At 46.0% G+C, this 25,322-nt stretch overlaps 1 protein-coding gene across 1 annotated transcript in view; it reads left to right on the forward strand.

Annotated features, from left to right (window-relative positions):
- Window positions 1–1,154: 1,154 nt before the first annotated feature.
- The window catches only part of NINL (ninein like), a 79,872-nt gene continuing 55,704 nt past the window's right edge, over window positions 1,155–25,322 (forward strand). The window contains exons 1-4 of the mRNA XM_008068612.1: window positions 1,155–1,343; window positions 11,760–11,856; window positions 14,556–14,728; window positions 17,237–17,303. Coding sequence (XP_008066803.1) covers window positions 1,164–1,343; window positions 11,760–11,856; window positions 14,556–14,728; window positions 17,237–17,303 — 517 coding nt within the window. The 5' untranslated portion in view covers window positions 1,155–1,163. The remainder of the gene's footprint in view (window positions 1,344–11,759; window positions 11,857–14,555; window positions 14,729–17,236; window positions 17,304–25,322) is intronic.

Raw genomic sequence — 25,322 nt, forward strand, 5'->3', positions numbered from 1 at the left:
CAGCAGGTTGAGGCTGTGGTGGCCGGGAGCGTGCCACTGCACTCCAGTCTGGGTGATAGAGTGAGACTCCAACTCAAAAAAAAAAAAAGGAATATTGAAAACTTCTTGATATATAGACAAAGTGCCCTCTAGAAGTGTTTCCTGATTATCCCTTTCCCAGCAGCATATGAGTCTCCCCTCCTTACCTCTGTTAGCACTGAAGGTTTTGGTTTTGATAATTTGAATCACAAATGGTATATTTAATCTGAATATTTTTCGATGGTTATTAAACATATATTTCTCTTTTTGGTGATTTATTAACACCTCTGTGTGTTTTTATTGGACTTTCAGTTTTTTTCTTATACACACATTTATTTGGTACAATTCAGTAAAACTCTTTACTACTTGTTTTATTATCTGTAAAGACAAGATCTTGTATTTAAAAAGAAAAAACTGCCTTAGCTGGGCTCGGTGGCTCAACCTGTAATCCCGTGCTTTGGGAGGCTGAGGTGAGTGGATTGCCTGAGCCTGCGGGTTCGAGACCCACCCAGGCAACTTGGCAAGACCTCAACTCTACAATAAATTAAAAATTAGCCAGGCGTGGTAGTGCACGCCTGTAGTTCCAGCTACTTGGAAGGCTGAGGTGGAAGGATCGCCAGAGCCCAGCAGGTTGAGGCTGCGGTGGCCGGGAACGGCCACTGCACTCCAGTCTGGGTGACAGAGTGAGACTCCAACTCAAACAATAAAAATAAAAAACAAATCAAAACAAACAAAAAAAAACCTGTGCCTCTGTACATATGCAGAAATATTAGGATGTGTATTTGCCAAAATGTAGTTTTTTAGGTGCTAGAATTTTGGATGGTTTTAACTTCTCTTTATGCTGAGCTCTTTTAAAATTATTCTCTGATTATTTTTATATTACAAAGAAAATTCTGGTTCTTGTGGTCAATGAGTGAAGGACCAGCCCTTCTCTCCTTGCTCCCTGGTGACCTGCTCTGGCCTCTCCCACAAACGTGGAGCTGAATTCTTCTGAGTGGGCTCCCGGTGCCTTCCCCATGCCAGCTCTTGCCATGCCCAGACCACCTGGCCCACTGTCATCTGGCAGTGTGCACATGTGGGAAGGGTAGTGAGGAAAGTATCCTGATGCTTCTCTTTTTTCCCTGGCATAGCCAGCCTGCTATGGGATGGATGAGGAAGAAGACCACTATGTTGCGCAGCTCAGGAAAGTCTATGACAGCTGCGACACCACGGGGACAGGCTTTCTGGACCATGAAGAGCTGACCCAACTCTGCCTTAAGCTCCACCTGGAGAAGCAGCTGCCCATCCTTCTGCAGACTCTTCTTGGAGATGACCACTTTGCCAGGGTGGGTGCTGGACTCTATTCTTGTAAAGAAGAGCACATTTGGTTGTTATGGGCATTTAATAAATAATCAGTTGAGTAAAGATGCTTGTCGGCCGGACGCTGTGGCTCATGCCTATAATCCCAGCGCTTTGGGAGGTCGAGGTGAGAGGATTGCCTGAGCCCATGGGTTCAAGACCAGCCAGGGCGATTTGGCGAGACCTTATCTCTACAATAAATCAGAAAAAATAGCTGGGCATGGTGGCACATGCCTGTAGCTCCAGCTACTTAGAAGGCTAAGGCAGAAGGATTGCCTGAACCCAGCAGATCAAGGCTTTGGTGGCCATGAGTGTGCCATTGCACTCCAGCCTGGGTGACAGAGTACGACTCCAACTCAAAAAAAAAAAAAGATGCTTGTTAGAGGAAAGTTGGAATAGTGTCCTAGCTTTTCCCTATGGCAGTCCTGCGTTTTGTAGAATTTTCATAAGATTGCTTTTTTTTTTCATTTTGAGTCAGGGTCTTACTCTGTCACCAAGGTTGGAGTGCAGTGGCATGAGCAGGGCTCACCGCAGCCTCAACCTCCTCCTCCTGGGCTCAGGCGATCCTCCTGCCTCAGCCTCCCAAGTAGCTGGGACTACAGGCATGTGTTACTACACCTGACTAATTTTTTGATTGTTTTTGTTTTTGTAGAGACATGGTCTCGTTAAGTTGCCGAGGCTGGTGTCAAACTCTTGGGCTCAAGCAATCTGCCTGCCTTGGCCTCCCAAAACTGGGATTAGGTGTGAACCACTGTGCCCGGCCTCAAAGATTGCTTTTTTAGTGTAGCAACTACCAGAGGTTTTGTTTTTCCAGAAAGATGTTTTAGTAGTTTGTTCCAAGGATAGGATGGGCGGGTGTTTGGTACGGGTGGGTGGTGAGTAGTTCACAAAGACCTCAGGGATCAAATCTGTAAGCAAAGCTGAGAATCAGAGATCGCTTCAAAGCACTTTGAAGGCAGATTGTCTTACAAGATTTCCCAGCTTGAAATTCATCTAGCATTTGGACAGAGCAATTGCAAACTACTGTTGTAAGAATAACGGAGACCCATGTTCAGAGGTATCCCATCATTTCTTCTAGGCCAGATAGCAAACATGAACTTGAAGAGTTTTTTTCCCCCGGAAGGTTGAGGGCATCTGGAATAGCGATCTAAGTCCTAGATCACAACCTCCTTTCATAACTGAAGCACTAACAAGCACCTCTTTCATGTGTCCAGATATTAACACGTTCATGCTAAACATAATACCTGTTATCTTGTTGGCTATCTTAGCTTTGAAGGAAGAACATTTTCCCCACAAGACTCACTAAAACCATTTTCATTTTGAATGGAAAAAAAATTCCAGCTAATAAATTTTCTTGAATTGGCCCTTGGGCTAAAATGAATGAAAAAAAAAAAAAACTAAAAAAACTGATGGCCCAGTGGAGAGTCCAGGTGAGCCCCACCTCTGCTACTTCCCCAAAGAAGCCTCCGCTGCTCTGTCAGCAGAGGACTATTCCACCTTCTTGAAGAACTCTGACTCAGTAAAAAGGGGCCATGCCCTTTCTCTGTCTCTTTAGTCTATTCCTGAACTCTTTTATAGGCTTAAGAAGCAAATGTGGGGCTGGGAGTGGAGGCTCACACCTGTAATCCCAACACTTTGGGAGGCCGAGGTGAGAGAATTGCCTGAGCCCATGGGATTTGAGACTAGCCTGGGCAACTTGGTGAGACCTCGTCTTTACAATAAAATCAAAAAATTAGCCAGGCATGGTGATGCGTGCTTGTAGTTCCTGTTACTTGTAAGGCTGAGGGGGAAGGATCATCTGAGCCCAGCAGGTCGAGGCTGCGGTGACCGTGAGCGTGCCACTGCACTTCAGCCTGGGTGGCAGAGTGAGACTCTGACTCAAAGAAAAAAAAGCAAATGTGTTTTTTATGGGTAATGTTCTAACCTCTCTGAATATCACCTGGAATTGTATTTGGGATCTGGATGAGCGAAAGACACATTTGTGAACAGCTGACACTGGTTATTTAATTGGTATAAACTGTTGGTTGTTTTTCTTGATGTTTTTGAAAAATCAAGAATTTGGAAATCAAAGTTTGGAAAAGTCACAACCAGAAGATTAACTTTTGGGCCTAAATTCAGATAATAGATTCTGTTGATTAAATAAACCAGGTTATTCTCAAGTTTTTCTTCACTTTATGCTTTGTGTATGCAAGAATGGTGTAAGATTTAGAAACGTCAAATTATGACAGGAAAAAATGATCAGTATTAGAATATAAGCAAGGAGAAAAATCAGCTCAGTTTACTTGCAATTTCTGACTTCAGCGTGTCTCTCCCCACCCCTCACTCTGTCCTGTCTCCTCCTTGGTGGTTGTCACAGGGAACGATATCTATGTTCAGACTCTTATTGTTCCTCTGAGTCATCCTGTGGACAGGGCAGTGCTCACACAGTCCTCATTGAGATGGAACATTGTACAGAGATTTTAGTGAAGCGCAGGTATCATGCCAGAAATAGCATCCATTTTCTCCAACAGTAACCAAATGGTGGAGAATTGAGGAAGTCTCAGAGAAAATCAAGATAAATCCTTTATGCAAGAGAATGGATTGGCTTTTCAGTTCAAATATTAGTTTCCAGTATCCAAATTCCTTGTAGTAACTATATAGTATCACATATATAAGCTTTAGTCATTGATATGGAAATCCAATGATAAAAATGAAGCACTATTATAATATTTTGAATTAACAAAGTTATTTTTGGATGCTATGAGGGAATGCTTGTTTTTAATTCCTATTTTCTGTTAATGAAACCTTATCAAGGTCTGTTTTCAAGCTAGAAAGTAAATATGACCTAAAATTGTTGTGACTTTTGTGGGAATTTCCATGCCTACTTTATGTTATGTCATCTTGTTTTTATTATACCAGTGATGAGGATCTTAACCTCAAGTGTTTTAAATTTGGTCAGAGAAAGAATTCTCTCTCTCTCTCTCTCTCTCTCTCTCTCTCTCAAAACAAAAGTATTTATTATTTTTAAAGATACAAGTTTTTGTAGAGAAAGGATTTCTCTCTGTTGCCCAGGCTGGTCTCAAACTCCTGGCCTTAAGCAATCCTCCTAGTTGGGCCTCCCAAAGTTCTGGGATTACAGGTGTGGGGGAAAAAATGATCCTTTTTTGTTGTTGTTGTTGAATCAGAGTCTCACTCTGTCACCCAGACTGGAGTGCTGGTGGACGCTTATGGCCACCACGGCCTCAACCTGCTGGGCTTGGGCGATCCTTCTGCCTCAGCCTTCCAAGTAGCTGGAACTACAGGCATGCATCACTATGCCTGGCTAACTTTTTGATTTATTGTAGAGATGAGGTCTTGCCAAGTTGCCCAAGCTAAAAATCATTCTTAATGTGGTATTTAAAATACAGTCAGCCCTCTGTATTATGGGTTCTACATCTGTAGATTCAACCAACCACAGATTAAAAATGTATTCTTTTAAAATGAGTGGTTTCCTCTTTACTGAATATGTCCATTTTTTTGGGTCATTATTCCACAAACAATACACTATTGCAGCTATTTGCGTAGCATTTACGTTGTAGTCGGTATTATCAGTAATCTAGAGGTGATGAAGTATATGGGAGGATATGTATAGGTTATATGCAAATATTGTACTACATCATTTTTTATTTTTTTATTTTTTTTAATTTTTTTTAGTCAGGGTCTTATTCTCTCACCCAAGCTGGAGTGCAGTGGTGCAATCATGGCTCACTGCAGCCTTGACCTCCTGGGCTCAGGCAGTCCTCCTGAGTAGTTGGATACAGGTGTGAACCACCACACCTGGCTTAATTTTTTATTTTTTCTTTTTGTAGAAATGAGATCTTGCTATGTTGCCAAGGCTGCTCTTGAACACCCGGGCTCAAGTGATTCTCCTACCTTCGCTTTCCAAAGTACTGGGATTAAAGGTGTGAGCCACTGCACTTGGCAGTACTATTTCGTTTTATATAAAGGACTTAAACATCTGTGGATTTTGGTGTCCACCAGTAGTCCTGGACCCAATCCCCCAAGGATTCTAAGGGACAGTTGTAAATTTGAAGTTGAAAGTGACTCTAGATCACACAGTCCAGCTCCTTCATTTTGCGGTGAGTGAGTCTAAGGTCATACAGAGATAGGATGGTGTGTCTTATTGGCAAACACTCAGATGCCTTGGGGTGCTCTTCCCCTTTGTGAACTGTGAAGAGGGACAGGGAAGCAGACAAGCATGGTTAAAACGGTACCACACTGGCCATCCGATCCCCCTGCTCTTTGATGGATGGAAGAACGTCAGCTGATAATTATTACCAGAGACACAAAAGAATCTGATTTGGTTAAGCAAGATTGCCATGCCGTTATCCGTCCATGTATTCAGTGAGCATTTTTGAGCACTTATTATGTGCCAGGCAACATCAGATGCTAGGGATATGCAGATGAAAGAATCACAGCTTCTAGCTGGGTGCGGTGGCTCACACTTATAATCCCAGCACTTTGGGAAGCTAAAGCAAGAAGATTGCCTGAGCCCACGGGTTCAAGACCAGCCTGGGGAACTTGGCAAGACTTTGTATCTACAATAAATCAAAAAATTGGCTGAGCGTGGTAGTATGTGCCTGTAGTCCCAGCTACTTGGAAGGCTGAGGCAGTAGGATCGCCTGAGCCTAGCAGGTCGAGGCTGTGGTGGCCATGAGCTTGCCCCTGCACTCCAGCCTGGGCGACAGAGGGAGACTCTGACTCAAAAAAAAAAAAGAAAAGAAAAGAAAGAAAGAATCACAGCTTCTGTCTTCATTGGAAATGAAATACATGCAAGATTATTCATTTAATCAAACATTAAAAGTTTGGAAGTGACCTTTTCAGTGTGGATTTGGTTAAGTAAATCCCGGTAGATCTACATTTTATGCAGCCCTAAAAGAGACTGAAGAAATTTCAGATACTGGAGAGGTAGCAAATTCAGACCAGGCTTATTTTGTTTTGTTAGGAGTCGGAGTATCACTCTGTAACTCAGGCTGACGTGCAGTCGTGTGCTTACGGCCACCAAAATCTCGACCTGATGAGTTCGGGTGATCCTTCCACTTCCTACTGCCTTCCAAGCAGCTGTAAATACAGGTATGCACCACCATGCACAGCTAATTTTTTTAACTCACATAGAGACGAGATCTCGCCATGTTGCCCAGGCTGGTCTCAAATCCCTGGGCTCAGGCAATTCTCTTACCTTGGCCTCCCAAAGTGCTGGGATTACAGGTGTGAGCTACTGTGCCTGGCCAGGCCAGGCTTTTAGGGAGAACTCTTTGAAAAGCTGAGCAAAATAGTAAAAACCAAAATCTTGAAAATGGTAAAGGGCAAAAAGTTAGCAAGAAATTACCAGTCAAAAAATCTGTGATAAAGCAAGTACCCAGAGAGGTAAGCTTAGCATACAAATCCTCATTTGCCCTGATAATATATTGTGATCTTAAATAAGCAACTGTGAAGTTGCTCTGTGGTCTTGGAGGCCTCAAGGGGCCAAGAACTAAATGTAAAACCCAAGCTCAGTCAAGGTAGAGACCCAAGGTTGGTAAACCAATCCCAAACTTAAGGGCAAATCCTGAAGGGTAGTACCTATAGGGTAAAAAGTAAGTCAGCCATTGTACTACTCTGCAGTGTGGTCTTTTGTCCCTTCAGTATTCTGGTTGACTCAAACCTTGCACTTAGATTAGGGTGGTCCTGTGTGGACAGTGCGCTCAGGCAATGGAGGGCAAGCAAATGTCCTCTCTTGATAAAAGCCATTATCCTAGATCTGAAATTATTCATAAATAACAGCCAAATACAATTACCAGCATAAATCAAGAATAACAAGGCACACACAAAACAGGATGAGGAAGAACCAGAAAAACCAGGCAATGGAAGCAGACTCACAAGGATGTAAGATATTGGAATTATTGGGCACAAAATATCAAACAACTTTGGCTACTATATTAGGCCAAATGCCTTTAAAGGCTTAAAAAATACCTGTAGAAAATAGGGAACTCTAAAAGGTGATATAATAAATCTGAGCAATGAACCAAATAAAACTTCTAGAACTGAAAAGTGTGACCAAAGTTAAAAACTAAATGGAAGCATTTAATAGCAGATTAGACACAGCTGAAGAGAGAACATTCATTAACCGAATCATCCAGAATGCAACTGAAGATGTTAAAGGATACAGAAGAAAAGGGTCCAGCATCCCTCTAACTGGAGTCTCAGAAGGAAAGGAAAGAATAAGAAAGGATGTTATGTGAAAAGATAAGAGCTAAAACATTTTCAGAAAAGTTGTCATGTACTTCTCAGGATCCCAAAAGCCCTTGGAATTCCAAGCAGGATCAGTCAATAGAAACCCATGCCTGACCGTATTCTTGTGAAACTGAAAGAAAACAAAGAACATTTTAAAAGCATCCACACTTGGGTACACAGGATTTCCTTGTATTTTTCTTGCACTTGCATTTGAATCTATGGTTATATTAAACTGGAAAGTTTAATAATTTTTAAAACACAGCCAGAGAAAAGACATCTTGAAAGTGATCCCTAGTTAGATTGACAGCTGCCTTCTCCAGTGCAGCAGTGGAAAGATATCTCCAGTGTGCTAGAAGAAAATAACTGCCAGCCAGGATCTCATACCCCCAAAAGAATACTTTAATTATAAACTTGAAAAGATGCATCTGTGAGAAGGAGAGCTTTGCTCAGCAATGAAAGAATATAGAGACAAAGACGTCCAGTAACTGTTTGTTGACTGCCTACTAGATGCCAGCAGTGAACTAACATTCTATTTGGGGAGATAGAAAATAAACAGTTCAGCCTATAATCCCACGCTTTGGGAGGCTGAGGTGAGTGGATTGCCTGAGCCCGCGGGTTTGAGACCTGCCTGGGCAACTTGATGAAACCTCATCTCTACAGTAAATCAAAAAGTTAGCCGGGTGTGATAGTGGACGCCTGTAGTTCCAGCTACTTGGAAGGCTGAGGCCGAAGGATCGCCAGAGCCCAGCAGGTCGAGGCTGTGGTGGCCGGGAGCGGCCACTGCACTCCAGTCTGGGTGACAGAGTGAGACTCCAACTCAACAACAAAAAAAGAAAATAAACAAATGCGTGTATACTCTAATGCCAGGTAGTAAATGTGTGCCCCGGGTGGGGATATCTGCAAACAGGCAGTGGCATTTTGCTCTCAATGGCAGCAACAGAGATTTGCTCATGCAAATTAAATTCTTTGTCAGATTTACGAAGCATGATTGGACCTATGGCCCCTACCCTGCTTCTCCAACACTTACTGGTGATACTGGTGATACCCAATTGCCCTTCTGTTTATGTCTTTCTGTGTGACTTTCACTGAGGCATACATAGAGAAAAGAAGCATATATCAAAGTGTGCAACCCGATGAATATTTCAAACCAAGCACACCTGTGTGGTTATCACTCTGAATCCTTCCTCATGGCCCTTTTTAGTTCGTTCTTCCACCAAGTTAACCACTGTTAACTGATTTGTTTTTCCTGTTTCTGAACTTTATATAAATGACAATATACAGTACATGCTCTCTGGCTGTTTTTACTCAATATTTTGTCCCTGAGATACATTCACATCGTTGTGTCTATCAGTGAGTTGTTCTTTTTCATTGTCGTATATTTCATTGTATGTCTACACCTGTATCACAGTTTATTTTTCCATTCTGTTTAAATGAATGTCAGAGTCATTACCACTCTTCTAAAAGTATAAGTTCTAAATTATTTTTCTTTTTCTTTTTTGAGTTGGAGTCTTACTCTGTTGCCCAGACTGTAGTGCAGTGGCCGCTTCTGGCCACTGCAGCCTCGACCTGCTGGGCTTCGGCAATCCTTCCACCTCAGCCTTCCAAGTAGCTGGAACTACAGGCGCACACTACCACACCTGGCTAATGTTTTGATTTATTGTAGAGATGAGGTCTCACCAAGTTGCTAAGGTGGGTCTCAAACCCGCAGGCTCAGGAAATCCACTTACCTCAGCCTCCCAAGGCGCGGGATTAAAGGCTGAGCCACCGAGTCTGGCTTTATTTTTCTACTAAAAAGAATGAAGGTGAGATAAAAACATCTCAGACATATTAAGAGTTGGACACCAGCATATTCAAGAAAAATTGAAAATTGAAAAGATATAGCATTGGCCCTTGAACAACATGGGTTTGAACTGTGAAGATCCAATTATATATGGCTTTTTAAAAAAAACTAAATGTACATCAAAAATACAGTATTCATGGAGTGTGATATCCACAAATATGGAGGGCTGACTTTTTCCATGTATGGATTCTGCAGGGCCGACTGCAGGACTTACAGTTGCTCAGATTTGGCCATATGAGACAGGTCTTGAAACCAGTGCCCCAAGTATAAGGACAACTGTGCTTTAAATAGATGGAAAATTGGGGCCAGGCACAGTGTCTCACACCTGTAATCCTAACACTTTGGGAGGCTGAGGTGGGAGGATTGCTTGAGCCCAGGAGTTCAACACCAGCCTGGGCAACATAGCAAGGCCTCATCTCTACAAAAAATAAAATAAAAAAATTAGCCAGGCATGGTGATACTTGCCTGTAGTTCCAGCTACTCGGGATCGCCGGAGCCCAGGGAGGTCATGGCTGTGGCTGTGTTGAGCCATGATCATACCACTGCAGTCCAATCTGGGCAACAGATTAAGACATTGACTCAAAAAAGGGAAAAAAGTTCCAACAAACATGAAAAAATGTTCAATATCATTAATCGTTAGGGAAATACAAATCAAAACCACAGTGAGAGGTACTGTACACCAGTCAGAATGGCCATCATTAACACATCATGTGGATGCAGAGAAGAGGGAATGTTTATGTACTGTTGGTGGCAGTGTAAACTAGTACAACCTCTATGGAAATCAGTATGAAGATTTCTCGAAGAACTACAAGTAGATCTACCATTTGATCCAGCAGTCCCACTACTGGATATCAACCCAAAGGAACAGAGGTCACTATATAAAAAAGACATCTGAATGCAAACTAGTGCAACTTCTTTGGAAAACAGTGTGGCGATTTCTGAAAGAACTAGAAATTGACCTTCCATATTTCCCAGTATCCCCCTATTGGGAATGACCCGGAGGAACTCAAATCATTCTACAAAAAAGATACCTGCACACACATGTTTATTGCAGCACTATTCACAATAGCAAAAACATGGAACCAACCATGCTGACCATTGAAACTGGACTGGATAATATAAATGTGGTACATATACACAACGGAATATTATGCAGCCATAAAAAAGGACAAACATATGGACTTTGCAGCAACTTGGATGGATTTAGAGTCTATCATACTCAGTGATTTATCACAGAAACAAAGAACAGTGTACTATATGTTCTCACTCATAAGTGACCTTGAACAATTATCATAATACTATAAGAAAGGGATTGGCAGTGATGGGAAACTTCTAGGGGAGGAGGGGTGAGATTGGCAGTTGAGGGAAACCGCCGGGCGGGGGAGAGCACACCTCATCAACAAGGGTATCTGCATAATGAACATTTGTATACCTAACCCTGAATTGTATCCCATGTCTTAAAAAAAAAACATAGCTGATTAGGAACCTTAAGAAAAGAAGACCTCTGCACCCAGATGTTCATCACACCACTATTCACAATTGCAAAGATGTGGAATCCATCTAAGTGCCCATCAGCTGATCAGTGAATAATGAAAATATGGTAATATACACGCAAGGGAATACTATTCAGCCATCAAAAAGAATGAAATAATGTTTTTTGCAGCAACTTGGATGGAATTGGAGAACATCATTGTAGGCGAACTAACTCAGGAACAGAAAACCAAATGCTACATGTTCTCACGTGTAAGTGGAAGTTAAGCCAAGGATCCACAAAGACACAGAGGATGGTTTATTGGACACTAGAGACTCAAAGCAGTGGGATGAAGGAGTGGAGGGAGGAAAAAACACCAGTTGGGTATGGTGTTCACAGACGGGGTACACATAAAATCCAGACCAAAAACTATGTGTACCACCTAAGACTATTGAGATAAGAAAGTGTCCGTAAAGGTCAGGAGGTCTACTGGGAAAGATCCGTGCTGAAGGCCCTCCTGAGGTGGGGGCACCATGGATTTTTGCTTTATGCATAATCATGTTTTACGGTTCTCTGCTCCCTCTATTCTGTATTGTTCATTTTATACTTATGTTATTTGATTTATAAAATTGTTAATAGTGTTTATTTGGTGGTGGGATTGTGGTTCGCTTTTACTTTCCTTATTATACTCTTCTATTGTTAAAAATCTGAAGTAAATATTTGGAAAAATGAAGTTAATTTTCTCATTCTTAAAGGCAACAACAAGATGTTTCCCTATGAGAGAAAAACAAAAAGATTAACTTATTAAAGATGTGATCTACTGAAAGTGTCATTGTCCCCTCTTATCTTAAATTCACCCAGGTTAACTTTGAGGAATTTAAGGAAGGTTTTGTGGCCCTGTTGTCATCAAATGCTGGGACTGGCCCTTTGGATGATGAAGGTAATTCTTTGGAATCAGGTAAGAGGCTTTCTTGTCATTGAATTTTCTAACCCTACATTCTGTCACTATCAAGCTATGTGGACTGGACAAAACATTTGGATTTTTCTTCTTTTGTTTCCTTATTTGTAAACTGATATCAGAGTAATCCATGTTCTACCTGCTGCATGGGGTTGTTGACAAGATCAGGTGAGCAAAATGGGTATGTGGGAGTGGAAGGTTTGAGAATGAGCAGTGTGGGGGTGATGTCAGAGGTCGCTCACAGCAGGTGGGCTGGTCTCCAGCCCAGGACACACCTGGGGTGCTGATAGGACCAATTGGAATGCTGTTATAGAAATGGGGCTGGCGGGACAACGATAGCATTTATAAGGGGATGTTTTGTTCTCGGGGATAGCCACCTGGCCTTGGTTCCAGTCATGAGGGGCTGGGTGACTGAGGGGTGGGTGGGCGAGTGTTGGCAGTACCCTGGGTGTAGCTGCTCCCCCTGATGTGCTGTGTGGCCATGTTGGATGTGTGAGGTGGAGGCCTCCTCTTGCCTGGGTGTTGCGTTTGTGGTATGGACTAGCTTGTGAAGAGGGAACACTTTCCTTGGGCCTCACAGCAGGAGAGCTTGGTCAGAAGGGCACATGGCTGTGTATATCAGCCTTGCAGGGGCTGATTTGTTACACTGGAAAGTTGGTTACACTTTCTCTAGAATAGATGCTCCTATCACAAAGACATGCCAGCTGCTCAGGATCTTGGTGTGCCTTCCAGTGTGTCCTGTGGGGGCCAGCACTGTTTGCCGTGCCCTCTGGGCTGGCATGGCCATGCTCACGCAGGGCAGATGGTTGGCGCTGGTGCCTGACAGAGCTTCTGCCCAAGAGGGAGACCTCGTGGGGGCCCGGGAGTCTGCCTGCTCATTTCTGCAGTCACATGTCTTGTTTCTTTCCTGACCTGTTGCATGAGCATCCTTTTTAGAGGAGCGTTTTTCCCTGATTGAAGGAGGGGAGATGCTCTGAGCTACTTCTCTTTGCATACTGGGGAGTGTTGTGGAGAGCATGCGGGTACCTGCATGGCTCACTCTTCTAATGGAGTGCTGCTCATGCCAGTGCAGCCAGGTTCTGGGCAGGCTGGGTCCGAGAATGGCCTGCAGAGCCGAGGAGGGAAGTGGAGGAAGGAGAGCAAGGCCTGGGAAGCAGAAGCCTGTCCTGGTAGCACCATACCCAGCTGAGCCTTGGGTGGTAGCCATGATGGCTGAATCTGCCTCTGTAGCAGGTTTTGTGGTCCAGGGGGCCATGAGCACCTCTGGGTTTCCTGTCTCCAGGTGTGCCTCAACTTCCCACATCCACCTGACAGGAATGTCCTCTCCTTGCACTACCTCAAGCAGACAGGGAAGAGTAGGATCCTTCCCCCATAAGCAGCCAGAGCCTCTGTGAACGGACGCTGGATCAGAGCCGGGGCCATCATGCATTGGTTGCTCTTTTGCCAAATCGTGATCGAAGGCCTGTCCGTGAGTGTAGCTGCCCCTTGGAGCGCTGGTACATTTTCTCACAGTGCTCTTGTTTTCTCTCTGTTCACTTCTCCTCCTTATAGCACTTCCCATGAGCTCTGTCCCTGCTGGTGAGTTTGCTATCTCAGGTTGTTATCAACAGGGCCTGTCACTATTGTTACTCAGTGTTCCAGGAGGTGAGAGATTGTGAGGTCACCCTTCATATTTTCAGCTGTCTGAAATGTCACACTGTTACTTCATGTTCAGCATGTCTCAGTGACTCAGCACGTTCCTCCCTAGCCCCATCCTGCATCCCCAATTTCCACCTCTGTCCCTGCTCTGGTTGGTTGGGTTGACCCCACCTCCTCCTCTGATGGCCCCAGGTCAGTGGCTGTGGATGAGCCATTTGGGGTGCAGAGGAGGGAACCAGGGTGGATCTTGGGCTTCGGGAGCATGACTTCTGCTGGGTAAGACATGTCTGCAAGGAAAATGTGCCTCTCAGTTTCCCTGGCCGTGCCTGACCTTATTGGAGCCCCATTCCTTTCCCTCCAACTGGCTCCATCCTGGTGGCTTCCTCCCTCTGAACCCATGTCCTGTGTGGTGGCCATGTAGGCCCTCTGTCTCTTTCCTGCCCTGCCATGACACAGGTGTGGTACATGGTCTTAGGCTTCCATATAGATGTGGAAGTCTCACTGCTCCATGCAGATGTGGAGAATTAAGATGGGAAGAAGAAAGGAAGGTTAAGAGCCAGGGGAATTCTCATGAATCCCCAAACTAGAATACACACCGGCCTCTGCCCTACCTGCTAGACCTACCTGGGGCCTCAGAGACTTCCCTGACTGCTCCAGTGGCTGGGTCCTACAGTGAGCAACAATGGGGGTTGATGGCCAGGTATCCAGAGCTATCTGTTCTTGGATTTATTGGACGGTATTTTCCCCTTGGCATTAAAAGTTACGTTTTGAATCTTTGATTACATAAACAAAACATGCTTAAAATAGTGTAAAGAGTGCACAGAGTTTGGAAGAAAGCCCTTGTCTCCCTGCTCTGGCTTCTCAGTCTTCCACCCAGGGTATAGGAGAGCCGTTGTTAGCCCTTTCTTGGGTTCTTCTAGATGTTCCTGTGGGTGTGGTAGTGTGTATCCAGGAGTCACACTCTGGCTGAGTGTGCACCTTCGCAGAGGGTGCCCTTGGCCTGTGTGTGCCCAGGTGTGCTTTGAAAGGCTCCCCCACCAAATCTCCCGTTTTCTTTCCAGCTGCCTCCTGTGTTGTCCCACCAAAGTATGTGAGTGGCTCTAAGTGGTATGGCCGTCGCAGCCGGCCTGAGCGGTGTGACACTGCCACCGAGGCCAGACACACACCAGAGCAGCAGACCAGGGCCAGCCTGAGAAGCCAGCTTCGGCGCTCCGCATCACTGGAAAGCGTGGAGGTGGGTGGGCTCCTCTCCCTACCTTAGGTTGCCCATTGTTGGGGAAGTCACATTTCCCATCATCACGTTCACAGCACATGACCATGAGAGGATGCAGGGAGTGGCATGCTAGGCGTCTTAAGTCTCCAGAAGTGTGGGGTACATGGAGGGGTGCTAATTCACCTGAACTGTCTCTGGTCTGATTGTCTTCAGAGCCCTGGGGCGCTCTTCTCCCTTCTTTGGCAGTGGGAATTTGTGCATAAATCCTCTATTTCTCTCTGTCCCTGCTCCCTCCCACCTCCTTCCCCTGTCACTGCAAGAAGGCCATGTTTATGACTTCACAGGAATGAAGTGGTAACTTGCCGAGCATAGAAGAGGGAAGGTGCCATTTTGAAGCAGCTTCAGGATTGGGCACGTGGGTGTTAAGCCAACATTCCCACCTGCCTCCACCACTTAGATATACTGAGGCTCCTGCACTTACAACCTGACCAGTATGTACCAGACATGTCCCTGGGACCTTGGGAGTTGACGCCTGCCCCCAACTCTCCTAAGCCATCTGTGCAGGAGCCCAGATTGAGGGATCGACCCAGGAGCTGGATTACCAAAGCCTCACGGTGCTTCATTTAAAGAAATATATCCAGCCGGGTGCAGTGACTCATGCCTGTAATCCTAGCACTTTGGGAGGCTGAGGTGAGAGGGTTGCCTGAGCCCACATGTTTGAGACCAGTCTTGGGCAACTTAGGGAGACCTCATCTCTACAGTAAATTAAAAAATTAGCTAGGTGTGGTGGCGCGTGCCTGTAGTTCCAGCTATTTGGAAGGCTGAGGCAGAAGGATCACCTGAGCCTAGAAGTTTAAGCCTGCAGTGGCCGTGAATGTGTCACTGCCTTCCAGCTGGAGTGAGAGTGAGACTCCAACTCAAAAAAAGGAATGAAGGAAAGGAAAGGAAGGGGAAAGGAAGGGAAGGAAAGGAAAGACATCCATAGGGCAGGTCAGCAGCTTGTGAGTTAATTTTGGACAGAGTAGACTTGTTTTCAAGAATTCCAGAAATTTCTGTTCTCTGTGCTGTCAACTTTTGACAGATGGGTTTTGTTGGGAGCTTGTCTTTAATAAGACAGATTTGGAGCTGGGCACAGTGGCTCACGCCTGTAATTGCAGCACTTTGGGAGGCAGAGAGGCAAGAGGATTGCCTGAGCCCAGGATTTTGAGACCAGCCTGGGCAACTTGGCGAGATCTTGTCTCTACAATAAATAAAAAAATTAGCTGGGCGTGGAGGTGCGCCTGTGATTCCAGCTTCTTGGAAGACTAAGGCAGAAGGATCGCCTTAGCCCAGGAGGTTGAGGCTGCAGTGGCCGTGAGTATGCTACTGCACTCCAGCCTAGGCAACAGAGTGAGACTCTGACTCAAAAAACAAACAAACAAACAAAAAACAGATCTGGGACCCCAAATTGATTTGTTTATATTTTCATTATTTGTTGAGGCAAGGAGGAAAAACAAACATATATTTAAATCTCAGCATCTCTTCCCTCAGGGGTGTGCTTCACCAGGTCAGCACCAATAAATCCTGGATATTCCTCCTTCACTTCTGAAATCTGGACCTCAGGGATGGAGTACAGAGCGAATCAGTTCCTTGCAGTGCCTCATCTTTGTTGGTGCCATTCTACTTCTTAAATCATCTTTCCTTCCCAAAACCTGAACATGGAACACTGCTTTTAGAATTGCCAGTTGAGCTGAATGCATTAGAGAAATGGAGTAGAGTGTTTATCACCGCCTCTCAGATTCTGACCAGCATGTGCCAGTGCCACCTGAGGAGAGTGTGGAGTCCTGGTCACCAGGCACTCACCCCACAATCAGCACTTGGTCAAAAGCAGACTTTGACTCCGTGATTGGCTGGCTCAGTCACCACGACACAGTGGTTTTATTTGAGTCACGTGTTCCTCCGTGGCCTGGCCTCCTGTCTTAGGTGCAGGCTTGCGAAGACTGCTGAGTGTCAGGTGCTTACCATGCATGGTACGGCCTCTGAGCCCTTGGAGGGACACAGACTTGCTCTCCCTCTGCAACTGCTGAACTGGTATGGATGACAAGGGTCAGAGTGTGAGAGGACTCATTTTGAGGTTGTGTCCTGAGATGGGAAGGTGGGCTGTGTGAAGCCCGCACCTTGAGGACGTACTGTCATAGGAAGTAGATTCCTTTCCTGTTAGGACGTCAGAGCTCAAGTGTGTTTCAGTGTGAGATACGGAGTCTGAGTGTACAGAGCAGGCATGCCCTCGTCTCTACAACACAGCCCTCTGCTTCTAAGAGTAGTGTTACCCACAGCTCCTCTGGGTCCACGCCGTGTGGGGCTCAGCCTGAAGTCACAACTAGCGTGTGGGGCAGCCCGTGGTGGACGGTGAGCTCTTCCTCTGAGGAGCTGACTCTTCGTCCTCAGTACCCTCCCCTTCCCAGAAACCTCCTGTTGTGCTTGTTCATGGTGCTCTGTCCCCTGTGACTTCCCTGGAGGACCCACATCTTCTCTTATGCTTTTCTGCAGAGTCTCAAGTCAGATGAAGAAGCCGAGAGTACTAAAGAACCGCAGAATGAATCATTCGAAGCACAAGGTAAAGCCAGGCTGCAGTCGGTGCTCTCTGCCTGTGGCGGAGCTTTGAGAGCTCAAGGTGCTGGGCTGCCAGGCAGTGTGCAGCCACAAATGTAATCTCCTGGGAAATGCAGGGTGTGGGTGGTGTCCCTGGTGCACCTTTCTCTAGAGTGTCATCATCACAGCCTAAGGTGGTCACTGGGTCTTCAGCCTATGCTGGGATTGAAGCCGCGGGCCAAGGGAGCAGTGTGGTCTGTCCTGCTTCATGGTCTGCAAGTACCAACTGGTGGGCCCTCAGCTGGCTGGTGTGACCCTGCTGTCTCAGACTGGAGGGCCCTACTCAACTGGTCTTTCCCAGGGCTGGCCTACACGCCCTTCCTGATATGCCAGGCTAGATGCACCCTCTTCTCTCTCATGAAGGAGTAGCCTTGACATGAGGCATGAATAGGACGTGAACTCCACTACCAGCTGTCTGGGGTGACTTGGGCATCACGTGTGTGTGTGGGTACAGACACATGTTAGAATGCTGGGCAAGAAAACCTTACAGAGACCCCTGGGCAGAGGATCAGAATCTCTGAGGGGAAGGGGACTTTTTTCATTATGATTATCTTGTATTTGCCTGTAATACTTCTTTGAAATAAAAAAGCAAACAAACACATAATACTTCAAAATCCTAGAATGTGATGGGGAGACAAGACTAGCACTGGTGGCCGGCCGTGCAGAAGTAGGACCCAGTGCAGAACTAGCTGCTGGCATGTATGATGCTGGCAAAAGTGAAGTCACTCCACAGGGAGGTGGGTGGGAAAGGATGTTGGGCATTGAGGGGCAATACTAGGGGATTTGGCAGAGTTGTGTCCAGTCCTTGTGGCAGGCTTGCCGTAGTCCGAGCATCTCTCCCTGTAGAGCAACCTGAAGCTCAGGAGAGAGGGTCTTGCTGAGCTTGGGAACAAAAGCCAAGGTTCACAATCGGCCCCATGACCACGCCCAAGCCTTTACCATGCTGCTGCAGGGCTTCTCCAAGGAGTGGCCTTGAGGGCCCTGGAGGACCCAAGGAAGACTTGGAGATAGGAGAAGCTTGGAGTGGGCATCGCGTTGTCAGGGCGACTGCCGAGCCCCTCCACAGCTGGGTCTGAAGTCGTGTGAAGCATCACTCACATCACAGCATCTGGGCTGTGGGCTCAGACAAGGACTGCCGGGGCCTCCGTGTGGCTGAGTGTCCTCACAGCCCCACAGCTGTGATAGTCATCGTCCCCCAGGTGTCCCCATGAGCACACATGGCCTGGAAAATGAGGTTGGGGTTGCCTCCATGCATATGGACCAGCCTCAGAGTCACATAGTATCCCTTCCGCTATGCTCTGTTGGTCGAAGCTGTCACAGGGCTGCCAGATTCAAGGAGCAGGTATGTAGACCCGATGGAAAGAGTGCCAAAGAATTTTGATGCCATGTTTTTAAACTGCCCCTTGGGGACAGGTCGAAAGTAAGTAAGGGGGATGACGTTGCGGAAAAGGGGTGGAGTTAGAGCAGGTGAGTACCATGTGCTTCACGGAACAAAAAAATTGGAGGCATCATAGACATGTGAAGAGCAAACTGAGGTCTTTTTGTTGTTATTGTCATTGTTGTTGTTGGAGTCTCACTCTTGTTCGCCCAGGCTGGAGTGCAGGGGCACACTCACAGCCACTGCAGCCTCAACCTGCTGGTCTTAGGTGATCCTTCCAAGTAGCTGGAACTACAGATGCACGCCACCATGCCTGGCTAGTTTTTGTGATTTATTGTAGACATGAGGTCTCGCCAAGTTGCCCGGGCTGGTCTTGAACCCGCGGGCTCAGGCAGTCCACTCACCTTGGCCTCCCAAACTGCTGGGTTTACAGGCTGAGACACCTGGCCTCAAACTGGTGTCCTTAGTAGCTGGCGCTTCAGGTGTGTGGTCCACAGGCGGCTGTCCTGGTCTTTGAGGAGGGTGGTGATAAGAGGAGTTGAGCCTTTGGGGTGCGGGGCTGTAGGTGACTAGAGAGGAGTGACTGGAACCAGCTGGATGCCAACAAAGTCCTCTTGAGGCTGCCAGCAGCCTCTGGCCCCCAGCTGGGTCAGGACCACAGAGGTACCTTTGGGTTTGTCCGCCTAGAGGAGCCGTGAGGCCACCCAGGAAGATATCAGGACACTGGCTCTGCTGTGTCCCTGGTTTCCCTTTGTCTTGGGTCAGGCCAGGTTGCAGGCTAGGTGGATGCTGACTGAGTGGGGCAGGGAGCAGCATTGGCTTGTGTTCCTCCATACAGTGAGCAGCTTTACTGCCTTTCTGGGCCTTTCCCTGTGGGCCAGCGGATGCCCTAAAGAGGCCTCCCATACAGACAGTCACATGGGGCTAATGGTGCAGAAACTGGGCTTGGAAAGAGGGCATTGCCTTGGAATTTCTGCCAAAGTCAACGATTAGCATCTCCTGGATTGTGCTTGTTGAGTACCAAGGCCATTTTTTGTTCAGCTTTTACCTCAATAAATGTCGGGGGTCTGGCCTGACCATCCGTCTGTGCTGCTACATGAAGTAGACACACCCCCATGTGTCAAGATGAGCTGATCAAGCCACTGTGTCTCAACGTCCTTGGCCTTGAAGTCCAAACCTAGCGTAGCAAGAGGAAGAGCTCATGGGAGGAACTTGTTCACAAAGCAGTTTCAGTGTTCTCTGCTTGGACAGAAATCTTTTTGCAGGGTCAGAACTGGCAGTTGTGCCTAAATACTCTGATAAGGCTCAAAGAACTTGCTTGACCTCTTCTGCCAGCCCCGAGAGAAATAAATCCCAGTGTCAGGATTGCTTTCAGGCTTATTTTTATTTTCTGAGTTGGAGTCTCACTCTGTTGCTCAGGCTGGAGTGCAGTGGCACACTCACAGCCCCCGCAGCCTCGACCTACTGGGCTCAGGCGATCCTTCTGCCTCAGCCTTCCAAGTAGCTAGAACTACAGTTATGCACCACCATGCCCAGCTAATTTTTTTATTTATTGTAAAGACGAGGCTGACTCAGCCTGTAATCCCAGCACTTTGGGAGACTGAGGTGAGTGGATTGCCTGAGCCTATGGGTTCGAGACCAACCTGGGCAACTTGGCGAGACCTTGTCTCTACAATAAATCAAAAATTAGCCAGGCATGGTAGCGTGCACCTGTAGTTCTGGCTACTTGAAAGGCTGAGGTGGAAGTATCGTCAGAGCCCAGCAGGTTGAGGCTGTACGGTGGCCGGGAGTGTACAACTGCACTCCAGTCGGCAGCAGAGTGAGACTCCAATTCAAAAATAAATAAATAAATAAATAAATAAAATAAAAACGAGGTCTCACCAAGTTGCCTAGGCTGGTCTCAAACCCCTGGTCTCAGGCAATCCTCTTACCTCAGCCTCCCAAATGCTGGGATTGGGATTACAGGCTTGAGCCACTATGCTCAGCTGTTTGTTTTTTCTCTTTTTCCTTTTTTTTTTTTTTTTTTTTTTTGAGTTGAGGTTTCACTCTGTGATCCAGGCTGGAGTGTAATGGCACAATCACGGCTCACTGCAGCCTTCAACTCCTGGACTCAAGCCATCCTCCTTCCTCAGCCTCTCAAGGAGCTGAGAGTAAAGGTACATACCACCATGCCTGGCTAATTTTTTGATTTTTTTGTAGAGACACAGTCTCGCTATGCTGCCCAGGGTGATCTTGAACTCCTGAGCTCAAGCAATCCTTTTGCCTTCACCTCCTAAAGTGCTGGTATTACGAGCATGAGCCACCACACCCAGCCTTCAAATTTCTACTCAGAGGTCAGGCTTGGTGGCTCAGTCTATAATCCCAGCACTTTGGGAGGCTGAGGCAAGTGGATTGCCTGAGCCTGTGGGTTCGAGACCAGCCTGGGCAACTTGGTGAGACCTTGTCTCTATAATAAATAAATAAATAATTAGCCAGGTGTGGTAGGGCGCACCTGTAGTTCCAGCTACTTGGAAGACTAAGGCCGAAAGGATCGCTGGAGCCCAGTGGGTCAATGCTGAGGTGGCCATGAGTGTGCCACTGCACTCCAGCCTAGGCAATGGAGTTAGACTCCAACTCAAAAAAAAAATTTCTATTCAGATTTTAGGCATTTGAAGCTGGAAGGGATCTTGGAGGTATCCTTTCCCTGCCTGGTCCTTTCCTTGCATTTTTCATGACCCAACCTACAGTATCATTTGTGAGCACACTGGCCTCACCTTCCCTGGGGGATGGTGACTTCCTTACGACTAGTGGGGTTATCAAAGCAGTCAATGCTAACGTGGCTCATTTTCACTGAAATGAAAGACATATTGCTTGCGGTCTGCGTTAGGTATAAGTACCTTCTGTGTTGGACAGGGTGGTGTGGCCCGGGCATGGAGGGGCACCACTAGGATGAACACAGGGCTCACCAGAGACACTTCCTCATGGACACACAATGTCTGTCCTTGTCCACAAGCTGTCTTCTCTGGCCAAGCTTCAAACACATAAGGAAGGCAAATAGCTGGAGGGGAAGGTTATAAAAACTGGCCATCTGGCACCTGCACCCATTGATGAGTCTTCGTCCCCAGAGCCTCCTGAATGAAGTTCATGGAGTACACAGCACCATCTGCAAAGGGTTTTTGTCAAAAACAAAAACAAAAAATGGAAATTGAATCCAGGCCAGCGCTTGATGCTAACATCAGGTTTTTGGGAAATGTTAGGGATAGAGGAACAAGTTAAATGACACATGAGGAAGCAAACAGATAACTGCAGATGTGGATTCTACAGAACAATGGATCTGCGTTCCTAAACAACACATGAGCCATGGGAGGCAAGAGAGATGCTCATGGCCAAAAGCTTTGAGAGGAATTACAGCCTTGTGTACTCTGTGGAGTATGGACACTGACTTGGCAAGTCAACTGTAAGACATTTGGAAAACCTACTGTTGACTTTGTTAGGTATGATAGTGGCATTGTGGTGATGCAAGGAAGTCTCCATGTTTTCTAGACATGTAGACTGTGTGGGGTGGAACAACATGGCACCTAGGATTCCAGATGCAGACAATCCCCGATGCATGATGATGTGACTTGATGATGTTCATATTTTACGATGGTATAAAAGTGATACACAGATGGGCTCGGTGGCTCAGCCTATAATCCCGTGCCTTTGGGAGGCTGAGGTGAGTGGATTGCCTGAGCCTGCGGGTTCGAGACCCGCCTGGGCAGTGAGACCTCATCTCTACAATAAATCAAAAAAAAAAAATCAGCCGGGCACAGTAGCGCCTGCCTGTAGTTCCGGCTACTCGGAAGGCTGAGGCGGAAGGATCACCGGAGCCCAACAGGTCGAGGCTGCCGTGGCCGGGAGCGGCCATTGCACTCCAGTCTGGGCGACAGAGTGAGATTCCAACTCAAAAAAAAAAAAGTGATACACACACATTCACAGAAACTACACTTGAGGACCCATGCGACCATTTGATTTCACTTTTATTTTTTCTTTCTTTGAGTCGTGGTCACACTCTGTTACCCAGGTTGGAGTGCAGTGACATGATCATGGTTCATCACAGCCTCAACCTCCTGGGCTCAGATGATTCTTCTGCCTCAGTCTCCGAGTAGCTGGGACTACAGGCCTGCACCACCATTTCTGGCTATGTTTTTAATCTTTTTTTGTAAAGACGAGGTCTTACTGTGTTGCCCAGGCTGGTCCCAAACTCCTGGGCTCAAGCAGTCCTCCCGCCTCAGCCTCCTGAAGTGCTGGGATTACAGATGTGAGCCACCACGCCTGACCTGATTTCACTTTCAAGACAGTATTCAATAAATTACATGAGATCTTCAACTCTCTGTTGTAAAATAGGCTTTGTGTTAGATGATCTTGCCCAGTGTAAGCTCATGTCTGTGGTTTTTTCTAGCACATTTTATTTAGAAAGTAAATTAGAGAGAAAGATTCACCTCCCCAAGATAGCTAAGAAAACATGATAGCCAGAGCTCAAAGAGCCATGCGGAGACACCAGAGTTACAAAGCAGTGGCCTCATGTCAGTGTTTTGAGCATGTTTAAGGTAGACTCGTCTATTAGCTGTGATGTCCGACAGGTTAGGTATATTAATGCACTTTTGACTTATTCTGTTTTCAACTTGTGTTAGGTTTGTTAGACTGTAATCCTGTCATCAATTGAATAGCATTTGTGCTTTCAAATACTTTACCCAAAAGAAAAAGTGGACGGTAGAGTGGGGTGGCAGTCCTGGCATTGTAGGACTTGAGTGGTAGGTTCTCTGGGATTCAGCGTCCTCTTCTCTTTCCTCTGGATAGATTAGAAAAGTTTCTAAAAATTAAGTTTTTCAAAAACTGGTCTTTTTATTGTAAATACAAACAGAGCCCTCTTTTATGTGCTTGCTATGGTCTGACTTTAGAAGATTCCCTCCAGAAAGAGCTTTCCACATGTGGGGCCGATTTCCCTCCCAGCATTATTATAAAAATGTGTAAACATAGAGTGTACACCCTGCACCCACCACCTGAGTTCACCTTTGGTGCTTTGTGACTCCCATGTGTTCATCTGTCTATCCCTTTATCTGTCCATTGGTCCATTTTATTTCAGGGTAGTTTGCCAGCATGGATATGCTTCTCCAGTGCTTCTTTCTGGAGCAAGGGGTTTAATACTTGGCAGGTTCTCCCCAGCTTTATTGAGGTATGATTGACAGATAAAAATGATATGTATTTAAGGTATGCAGTGTGATGATTTGCTATATTAAGACACTGTAAAATTCTTATCATAATTTGGCTTATGAACGCAGCCATCATCTCACATAGTTATTTTTATATACGTGCTGAGAACACTTGAGATGTACTACCATAGCAAATTTCAAATAAATCATCCAGGCCAGGCTTGGTGGCTCAGCCTCTAATCCCAGCAATTTGGGAGGCCTAGGCAAATGAATTGCCTGAGCCTGTGGGTTTGAGACCCACCCGGGCAAGTTGGTGAGACCTCGTCTCTACAATAAATAAATTTTAAAAAATTAGCTGGGCATGGTAGTGCATGCCTCTAGTTCTGGCTACTTGGAAGGCTGAGGCGGAGGGATCCTGGGAGCCCAGCAGGTCGAGGCTGCGATGGCTGGGAGCATGCCACTGCACTGCAGTCTGGGCAACAGGGTAAGATTCCAACTCAAAATAAATAAATAAATAAATAAATAAACCATCCAGTCTTGGTCTGAATGTCACCATGCTGTACGTGAGGTTTCCAGAATTTAGTCTTATTAAAATTGAAGGTTCATAGCCGGGCTCGGTGGCTCAGCCTATAATCCCATGCTTTGGGAGGCTGAGGTGAGTGGATGGTCTGAGCCCATGGGTTCGAGACCTGCCTGGGCTGTTGGGAGCCGGCCATGGAGGCCTGCCTGAGTGTTAGGGATCCAGGCGGGCTGCGGACCTTGAGACCACCAGGCTGATTCAGGAGCTGAAGGCCCATTCCCTCCTCCTTTCTTTGTTGTTTAGCATTACCCACTGGCAGGGATTTTGACGATCTAAGCATGAAGTTCTGAGAATATGACAGGCATGGCTGACTCTAGGTATCCATTGTTCCCGTTTCTTACAGACTGCGTTTCGGCTTTAAACTTAACACAGTTCAAACTCAGATCACATTTGGGAGCTCTATATGTGATACAAGCTTCTTTATAAGATTTAAAAATATATTTGTAGAATTAGTATATACATTTAGAGAGCTACTTCCAGCTTTAGATGATTACCTAGGGTTACCAGAAATGGTCCAGCACGAACTTTGGGCTGGGCCACATCCCTAAGGGCCCAGCGTCCATTTTGGGCTGGGCTGCATTCTTTTAATACGGTTCTTTAGTTACAATTAGTGTAAGTTTTTTCTACTTATAATAGAAACTGAATTCATAGAAAGTATTTTAGAATAGGTCATGCTACGTCAGGGAATTATGTTAGTCCAAGCATGATCAAACATGATACTATAAGGTTTTATAAGAATACAGCTAACTTTTGACATTTCATTGTTCCCACCTTCTACTAATTGTGATTTTGGCTTTAGTACAATTACAGTTTGTGTTTGGGTTTTATTTTAGAAGCTTTATTGCTGATGATCAG

The sequence above is a fragment of the Carlito syrichta genome, unplaced genomic scaffold, assembly GCF_000164805.1.
Source record: "Carlito syrichta isolate Samal-C Ts95f unplaced genomic scaffold, Tarsius_syrichta-2.0.1 Scaffold311350, whole genome shotgun sequence".
Classification (NCBI taxonomy): domain Eukaryota; kingdom Metazoa; phylum Chordata; class Mammalia; order Primates; family Tarsiidae; genus Carlito; species Carlito syrichta.